Here is a 10,062-nt window from a genome sequence, read left to right as displayed (position 1 = left end):
CACAAGGTCAAACTTTAATAACTGGTTACAAAGCTGTACTTTACAATGACATAAAACTGAAATCTCTACATAATCAGTTCTTTTTTTAAAAAAAGTTAGGTAGGTAGGGGCTGAGAAATTAGCCATCTTGGGGAAACCGTGAAACAGGCCATTGTAGCTGGAAGTGGTTAAAAGAGAAAATGAAAGAAAAACACACTTTCTTTGTCTAATTCTGTGAGCCAACCCATCATGGAGAATATACTTCAGATTGAGAAAAAGCTCAAACGAATATTTTCACGAGAAGTAAAAAAAAACAAACACGCTCTGAAATCAAGTAAAGCATCCACCGTGGGTTTCCTCGGGGATTCTCCCGATTGGCCGCCATAGCTTCAGGAGGAACACTGTTTACATGTCTATCCAGGATTTCCGCTGGTCGGGAGAACCCCCGAGGAAATTCCTGGCAATAGCCTTTATCCACCAAAAAGCAGCCATTTTGTGTCACATTCACTTCCTCTGCTCAAGATAAAAAAAAAGACGTTAAATGTGCAGACCAATATTTTTGTTTTCTCTTTTCAACAAAATGAAGAAATACAGAGCTCCGAATAGCAAGTAACCTCTTTCAGCTTCTTCACGTGGGCAGATAACAAAACCAAACAGTCTTTACTAGTTTCTAGGACGATTCAAGTGACAAATGTTCTTATTTGAAAGAAACCCAGATTTTAAAACATGTCCCATAGTCGAGTACGGCTCAAAGCCTCAGCTCTCGTTGGCTGACTCCATCTCCATTGGAATGGGTTCTGTGTCGGTGGTGTGTTGGTCATCTGATTGAAGCACTTGAGATACGTCTGGAGCACTACAAGAGAAATGATAAAACACTGCATCATTTCTACTCTACACAAAATGTTAAAATCACTGGGACATGCCTAGATCTTCTCTGCTTAATCTATTCTTAAATCCAGCATCTCCTAGGAGAAGCCAAGCACTTCTGTTTATTTATTTTGAAATTATGTTGACTATTATAAATTATTAGACAAAAATGTTTACTAAATCTTTGCCAATGGCTGAGTGGGTGTCTTTATCCACTTGGCAATCACTGGTGTGCTGCTGATCTACACAGATTAAATGTCCAGGATTTGATCCTCAGTCTGTGCTATGTTAGCTGATATCAACCAAGAAAGCAACAAAGCACTACAATTAGTTTCCTTTGGTCTACATGAGGAGGAGGAGAAGAAATCAGCCAGGATCTCCAAATCTTCATTGCTATTGAGTAACCTGATCTGACAAATATCCCCCACTGTTGAGAAATCTACCAACATTTCCTGCCTAGGAAAATTTTACAGGGGGAAGGGAAGAGGACTAAAAGTTAATGTTTGTAGGAGATACTAAGCTTTGGTTTGAGGGGGTATTCTCTCTACTCTGTAGCACATCACAGATTTTCTCAGCTTGAACCTCAGTGCATGAGGAAGTTTTGAGGAAACATTTAAGAAAGGGGAAAAATAAAAAGGTGACAAGAACCAAATGAAAGTTACAGGCAAAAAGACAAGACTGACAAAAAACTGAAATTACAACAAAAGGAACTGCCCATTTAAAGTCCAGTACAACTCAAACTAAACACGACATTTAGTGAAAGTTTAGCAACCCACGAATGACTTGGTAGCTGGGCACAATGGTGTTATAATGTGCTCGTAGAGGGTTGCGGCTTGTGGATTATCAGCTGGGCCACTGGATAAGACACCAAGGTCAGGCACAGAGCTTTCTCAAAAGGATGGGAATTTGGTGGGAATCAACTTTTGATGCTCTTGTGCCTTTCCACATATCCAAGGGAGTGAGGGAATGATATGCAGTCAGAGGCAAATTGGAAGAAAATAAATGGAAAATATTATTTAAACAACCTTTTCTGATCAACTGGTTTTAACTTTTTATAGGAACTACACAGCTAGAAGATAACTAAAGGCAAAACACTATTCCAGGGATTTATGGAGTCAGCCTTGGCTAAGTGGCACCACTCTCGCCTCTGAGTCAGACTTGAGCACATAATCTAGGCTGACACTTCAGTGCAGCATTGAAGGCGCACTGCACTATTCGAAGAGCGGGGGTGTTCTTTCCAGTGTCCCAGCCAATATTTATCCCTCACCCAACGTCACTAGAACAGATTTTCTGGTCATTATCTCATGTGTGTTTCTGGGACCTTGCTTTGCGCAAATTGGCTGCTGCATTTCCCTACATTATAAGTTACTACACTTCAAAAGTACTTCAATGGCCGTGAAGCGCTTTGGACGTAGTGAGGTTGTGAAAGGCGCTATATACATTCATGTTCTTTCTTCCTATTCACACAGAAATGCAGTAATGAGCTCCTTCATTTACACTTTTTAAAGTCATTTTTGACACCCAAATCCTTAACCTAACTCCAACAATATCTCAAAAGGTCTTGTGTCTGACAAGGATGACTATTTTCAACATTTTCTAATGGATCTTTGACATCAGACCCATACCCTCAACTAGTATAGATTTGGCCTTTCGGTTGAAGTTGGAGATTATGGATCTTTGGTCCCTACTGGATGGTCCATATTTCTGTATTGACATGGATAGAAGAATGAACAAACTAAACATTTATCTTAGTGCCACATCCTCAGGATGTTCCAAAAAGTTTCACAACCAATTAATTACTTTTAAAGTGTAGTCATTGTTATGTAGGCAAATGCATCAGACCATTTTGTACACAAGGTCTCAGACAACAAATGTGATGTTGGCCAAGACACGGAGAACTCTTCAAATAATGCCACAGGATGTTTTATGTAGAATCATAGAAAATAGGAGCAAGAATAGGCCATTCGGCCCTTCAGGCCTGCTCTGCCATTCAAAATGATCATGGCTGATCGTCTAACTCAGTACCCTGTTCCTGCTTTTTCCCCATAATCCCTTGATCCCTTTAGCATTAAGAAATATATCTATCTCCTTCTTCAATATATTTAATGACTTGGCCTCCACTGCCTTCTGTGGTAGAGAATTCCACAGGTTCACCACCCTCAGTGAAGAAATTTCTACTCATCTCGGTTCTAAATGGCATACCCCATATCCTGAGACTGTGCCTCCTGGTTATGGATTCCCCAACCATCGGGAACATTCTCCCTGCACCTAGTCTGTCTAGTCCTGTTAGAATTTTATATGTTTCGATGAGATCACCTCTCATTCTTCTAAACTCCAGTGAATATAGACCTAGTCGACCCAATCTCTCCTCATACGTCAGTCCTGCCATCCCAGGAATCAGTCTGGTAAACCTTCGTTGCACTCCCACCATGGCAAGGACATCCTTCCTCAGATACGGAGACCAAAACTTCACACAATACTCCAGATGTGGTCTCACCAAGGCCCTGTACAACTGCAGTAAGACATCCCTGCTCCTGTACTCAAATCCTCTTGCAATGAACGCCAACATACCTTTCGCCTTCCTAACTGCTTGCTGCACCTGAATGCTCGCTTTCAGCGACTGGTGTACAAGGACACCCAGGTCTCGTTGCACCTCCCCTTTTCCCAATCTATCACCATTCAGATAATAATCTGTCTCTTTCTGTTTTTACAACCAAAGTGGATAACCTCACATTTATGCACGTTATACTGCATCTGCCATGTTCTTGCCCACTCATCCAACTTGTCTAAATCACATTGGAGCCTCTTGCATCCTCCTCACAGCTCACATTCCACCCCAGTTTTGTGTTGTCTGCAAACTTGGAAATGTTACATTCAGTTCCCTCATCCAAATCATTGATATATATTGTGAATAGCTGGGGCCCAAGCACTGATCCCTGCGGTACCCCACTAGTCATTGCCTGCCACCTGGAAAAAGACCCGTTTATTCCTACTCTCTGTTTCCTGTCTGTCAACCAATTCTCAATCCATGCCAGTATATTCCCCCCAATCCCATGTGCTTTAATTTTGCACACCAACCTCTTGTGTGGGACCTTATCAAAAGCCTTCTGAAAATCCAAGTACACCACATCCACTGGTTCTCCCCTATCTATTCTACTAGTTACCTCCTCAAAAAACTCCCGTAGATTTGTTAAGCATGATTTCCTTTTCATAAACCCATGCTGACTTTGTCCAATCCCGTTAATGCCTTCTAAGCGTTCTGTTATCACATCCTTTATAATCGACTCTAGCATTTTCCCCACTACTGATGTTAGGCTAACTGGTCTGTAATTCCGTTTTTTCTCTCCCTCTTTTTTTTAAATAGTGGGGTTACATTTGCCACCCTCCAATCTGTAGGAACTGTTCCAGAGTCTATAGAATTTTGGAAGATGACCACCAATGCATCCACTATTTCCAGGGCCACTTCCCCCGAACTACCAGCACGGGCAGCTTTAAAAGTGCAGTACTCCATCAGTACTGCAATTAAATGTCAGCCCAGATTATGGGCTCAGGTCCACAATGCGGCTTGAATCTACAAACATCTGACACAAAAGGAGAGAGAGAGTCTCTACCAACTGAGCCAAGCTGAATAGAAACTGCTAATGGTTCAAGTACAATGAGGAGCAGCATCAAGGATGTGGAGGAATTACTTGCTGTTGTCTATGTCACACTCACCTATTCTGTTTATCAACCAATGTTTCCGCAGTATTCTTCTCTTCCTCTGTCCGTGACTGATCTTGTGCCTGGTTTTCTGGGAGCATCTCATTCTTCTGAGACACTGTGTCTCCATTTACTGCAGTAGATGAATCTGTTGCTAATTCGTTGGAGAAAACAGATCAACTTCAGACGTTTTGAAGATTAACCTAGCTCAGGGATAAACTAGTACAATACATAAACTGAGATTCTGCCTTCGCTTCTTAAGTTGGGTCTCCACATATTCAGGTATTCCCGCTTGATAATGAACACTGACGGTCGAGGTGACCATGCGTCAAGCCGGGTCCATCCGTCTCACACACACACACACACACACACACACACACACACACACTTTTCAGCACCGGTTGTTGGACGAACAGCAAGGGTACAATTATCTCCCTCCCTGGCCCAAGTGCATGCCAAGTGCACTGCCCCAACTGCCAGAGACCAGCTAACTCTCAAACGCAGTACTATTCAAGTGAGTAACCCAGTACCATACCAAGCAATGCAATTATACATTAAACCATAAGGGAAAGATGTGAAATGTTTTAATTGCATCCTCCATGAACCAAGAGCCATGCTAAAATTAAGAACCAACATCAGAACATAATCAACCTGACAAGTTAAGGGATGTGATTGCTATGCTAACCCTAACAACAATTTGTATTTATATGGCACATTTAACATAAAAAACCATCCCAAGATATTTCACAGATACAAAGAGACAGGGAAATGGATACCGAGTCATGGAAGGGGAGATTATGAGGGGTAACAGACATTAGCACCCAGCCACAGCCTGCACCACAGTGTACCACCTACACAACACTCACCTGAATCCTGCTTCTCCTTCATGTTGTTCTCTGGTTCTTTCTCCTCCTCTTTGGTTTTGTTATCTTTCTGCTGCTCCTGGTCAGAATGAGTCTTCTTCAGTGTACTGTTGGCAGAATCATCTCCTCCCATAAACATGGACTTTAAGTGACTGTAGATCTCACCTGCTTTTGTCATGACTTCCTGACTGGCTTTATAGCGGCGTATCTAGAAAACATTGCCAACAATATACAGACACAATGAGTTAGAGTGGTCCAACACAACAGAGCAACACTACATTTTATGTACTTCTTAGGGCGGTCTCAGAATTCTCACTACAACCCTCAAAAATATAGATGGGGATGGTGCAGGTCAACATTTTCCAGTTCTCTCAACTCTCCTTTCGGGGAAATAACTCAGCTTCATTATGTGACTCTTCAAATAGCCTAGGTGAATTCAGGAAGACAGACTGCAGGGGGTGGATGGTGGACAAAAATGAAGCAATTATTTCTTGCTTTAGGTTGCTAGAGGTCGATTAATTCAGTCACTTAGTCATAAGGGGTTTAAAAAAAAAACGAGAGAGTCAGAATCTCGTCCCAAGCTTAATGCAATACAAATGATGTGTGTTTCATCAATTGTTTCCAACTCTTGAGGGAGGATTCACGTTACTTTCAAACAAACAACTGGTGTGATTTATTCTGTGTGTAATTGCCACTTATTTTTGAATGTGATCAACAGTTATTCACTTCCAGGAAATCCCAGTAACTGTTTCCAGGAATATTTAAAGAGCTGTAGCTGTTTGAGTTGGAGAGAGTCAGTTGGAATTTCCAAGAGATATAGTTAAGACTAGCACAGCTGCCAAAGTGATTAAGAAATGCAAGAGAAGAAATACTGTGTATGTAAGTGTTATCTACAAAATAATTTGTTTAGCAATTAGATGGCAACCTTTTATGTTGAAATGGAGCATCTGTGATCTTAGCGTCCTGTTCGATCCTGCGCTGATCTTTAAACCCACGCCCTTTCTGACACCGTTTACTTCCACCTCCACAACACTGCCCGTCTCCATTCCTACTTCAGCCACATCCACCTTATTTATACCTTTACCGCCTCCAGATCCGACTATTCCAATGATCTCCTTGCTGGCCTCCCATCTTCCACAAACTCTAACTTGCTCAAAACTGGTGCATGTGTTCTGCCCCACTCACCCAACACTGCCATCTTTCACTGAACTACACTGCATTCCAATCTTTCAATGCATCACATTTAAATTCCTTACCTGCATCTATAAATCTCTTCGTGGCTTTGCCACACCCTATTTCTGCAATCTCCACCAACCCTGCATCTCTTCCCAAACACTCCGTTCTTTATGGAGAGCATCCAATTGCCTCAGTCTTACTCTTTGGAATTCCCAACCTAAACCTTTCTGGCTCTCTCCCTTTAAAAACTCAAAGCCTGCCAAGCTTTCAGTCATCCAAATCTCTCCTTTCTGGCTCGCCATCTGTTTTCCTTATACTTATTTGTGAAGCACCTTGAGATGTTTCTTACACTAAAGGCGCTATATAAATGCAAGTTAGTATCCTTTTGAAGAGCTAAATAGAAGGATTTTTCTCTCTTCGTAGAATTTTACTTTGATTCGTTACTTTTATAATTCACTAGATTGCTGAATATTTCATTGCTCAGTCTGTACAATTCAAACACGAAAGAGGCTCTTAAGAAAAACTCGTTTATACTCAAAACAGTAAGTACATGCACTATTCTACTCTATCCTCAATTTTTAAATTAAATGAATAAGTATGTTATAGGATGGTTATAGAAGAAATAACATTCATATGACTCTTTATCACATCTCTCAAGATGTCCCAGTTTACACGATGCACTTCAAATGTAATTCAGTCAGTACGTTTTTGTAAACATGTGTGGCGTTGGCCAGGACACTGAGAAAACTCCCTCCACTTGTTCAAATACTGACATGGGACCTTTTACATCCACCTGAGCCACTCCAACAGGCACACAAGGTCCCAGTTTAATTTCTCAACTGAAGGACAGCACCTCTAACAAAGCAGCACCTCTTCAGTACCATACTGGAGTATCAGCATAGATTAGAGCTCAAGTCCCAGAATGGGGCTTGAGCCCACAACCATCTAACTCAAAAAGCAAGCCATCAACTGAGCCCAGCTGATGCAAGAATAAGCAATATATTCTATCAATACGAAGTGGTTCGGATTTTGCTTCGAAATAAAATGTCAGAATTTGATCACAGCAACTTCACTCCTCACTCCCAAGTTATACTACCCACAGTATGAGAGCATTTCACACTGCTCCAGCTTCACACCTGTTGTGCAACTGGTGTGAAGAAAATCTTATAAACTTAATTTTTTTTAAATTGGATTTTTAAGCAGTACATTCACATATATATTTTATGAAGCCACTGTACAGTGATTGCACAGTGTTGGTGGGAGAAATGCATCGATACATCAGTTTTCTTGGCATGACCGCATTTGCATGGAGAGCAATCTGCACGTTTAGGTAGCTCGTTTGGTTTTGGTTTCTGGAGCTTAGTTAGGCCTGGAGTTCGGGTAGGAGGCCTTGCGTACTAGTGATACATTACTGTTATTTACTCATTTATCTGTTAAATAATAATTTGACCCCAAAATGAGATTTAATGTTGTGATGCTCTACTGCTTATCAAAGACAGGAGAACGATCCTACAGAGGCATAGGATAATTCCAGTAGCTAAAATAATTAACAGAAAAATTCTTCTGTTCGTTATCCTGGGCATATTACTAAAAGCTTACCTATAAATCAAGTTTAGTGAAGATGCTCTTGAAAGCATAGGGAGTTGGGACTCATCTATGACAGTGATCTAAGATATGCAGGCCAAAAAAAAAAAATCTAGAGTAAGGGTAGAAAAAGACCCAAAAATATAACAGAGGGAACAATTGAGTTTTAATGGCTTTTGAATGCAACTAATAAGAAAAAGAAATATTGCCTGCCCCAATATTTCTCCCCTCTTCTGAAAGTGCTGACTGTTGCTGGGTTGTGGCTCTACAGGTGTTAACTGCCCTCTGGGTTCTTTTAAATGGCTATTCTTCATGTTTAAATGAATTAAGCTGGGGTAGGAGCACACCACAGTGTGGTACTATTTATAAGGGTGCCGGTCTACGCAAGACCCTTTTCTCTTTGCACTGCATCCTCTCAATTTGTTGACAAATTTTAAAATCGCTCCTTTTTTAAAAAAAATAAATGAAGTAATGAGGGGCATGTTATTCAGATTTGTGTGTCCTGGAGTCTGCTGACTATTTTCCATGCCCCCTACCAGAAAACACCATCATCTTTACTTGGAGACCTCTAGCTCAGATTGAGAACTAAGCAGTAGTGGTACAACCTCCAGCACCATCTCACTCCATCAAAATCTCAACCTATATTTATTATCTTGCAAACTTCCAAAATCAAACTGTCCACCTTAAACACAAGTCAGTGTTGCAGACATTATTGTGTGAGTAGTCCACCCACTACTACCAGAATATTAACTTACGCAGAATTAAAAACACTTGATTAAATGCAGGAAAATGACAAAACGAGCACCAAAATAAACTTATTTCACCATTACTTACACTAAGTTTTCAAACAATTTAATGTACAAATAAATAACCCCACACTACAAGATAATGAGAGTGACAGAGCTGAATTAGGTTCAAGTGCTGCAGACATCAATAACAACACAGTATAACAAACATACTTTTTTTAGTGTTGCAACCAGATCACTGTGTTTCTGCAAAAGCTGCGTAGTGACTTGCAGTGTTCGTAGTTCTTCCAATGCCTCCACACACTTCTTTACATCCTACAACACAAAAGGAGTTAAAGAGTTAAAGCATTTGGTAACAATTCTGGCCTCTGTGCATTGATTGCTTAGCTTTCAGTTACTTTCCAGTAGATTCTCAGTATCCCTCTTCACTTAGTTTTTGTTCCTATGCCAACCATCACAAGCTGCTGTGCATCCCCAGCTTCGAAGAGTGCTCTGGCTTCCCTCAGTTCCTGTTACACATCACTGTATTTGGCATAGCAATTGGATGATAGCAATTGCTGCTTCCCCATGCAGACCGGGAATGGCCTGTGACTTATACACATAAAACCCGAGCAATGGTGCCACCCAGTGACTGTCTATGAACAGTGTATTTGAATGGCCTGAATACCCAAACTTCAGTCAACAGGGAAGTGACTTGTCCTGCTCGCTCATTCTCCACAGAGTAAATAGATGCTTTATTTTTATGCAAAGAAAAACAATTCATCAATGGGTAATGCAGTAACAGCACATCATATTTCACTTTGAAGCTTCAATTTCTTTCCCTTCCAATTTTGGTTTCTTTGTTGTAAATTCTGTGTTTAACAAGGCGAGTGATATTCGTTCTACAGAATTAGGGGAAATGGGGGTCTTGTTTTGTGTACATGGGGTGCAGGTTATAAATTTCGAGTCTGCGCTATGTAATCTCTTGGGTTCAGCATCTTTTAGTCTTCCCTCTAAGTGGGCCAGCAGTGTTTACGATCAGGACTTTACGTTTACTGCTCAATATCTGGTCATATAATACATGACCCATGGGTCGCAACAAGAAAATCCCTTGTTCTGTGAATCAGATACTGTAACCTTGCACATGTCCTCTCAGTGTTTCTTCTGGA

At 40.9% G+C, this 10,062-nt stretch overlaps 1 protein-coding gene across 3 annotated transcripts in view; it reads right to left on the bottom strand.

Moving 5' to 3' along the window:
• Positions 1-309: 309 nt before the first annotated feature.
• hdgfl2 (HDGF like 2) overlaps positions 310-10,062 on the bottom strand; it is a 69,347-nt gene continuing 59,594 nt past the window's right edge. For all 3 annotated transcript variants that reach the window (XM_067968120.1, XM_067968122.1, XM_067968121.1), the window contains exons 13-16: positions 9,128-9,229; positions 5,412-5,616; positions 4,561-4,699; positions 310-832 (exon numbers count right to left, since the gene is read on the bottom strand). In XM_067968120.1, coding sequence (XP_067824221.1) covers positions 736-832; positions 4,561-4,699; positions 5,412-5,616; positions 9,128-9,229 — 543 coding nt within the window. In that variant the 3' untranslated portion in view covers positions 310-735. The remainder of the gene's footprint in view (positions 833-4,560; positions 4,700-5,411; positions 5,617-9,127; positions 9,230-10,062) is intronic.

The sequence above is a fragment of the Heptranchias perlo genome, chromosome 29 (assembly GCF_035084215.1).
Source record: "Heptranchias perlo isolate sHepPer1 chromosome 29, sHepPer1.hap1, whole genome shotgun sequence".
In the NCBI taxonomy this organism is placed as follows: Eukaryota; Metazoa; Chordata; class Chondrichthyes; order Hexanchiformes; family Hexanchidae; genus Heptranchias; species Heptranchias perlo.
Note: the sequence above shows the minus strand (reverse complement) of the source record. Positions and strands in the feature narration are given on the sequence as shown.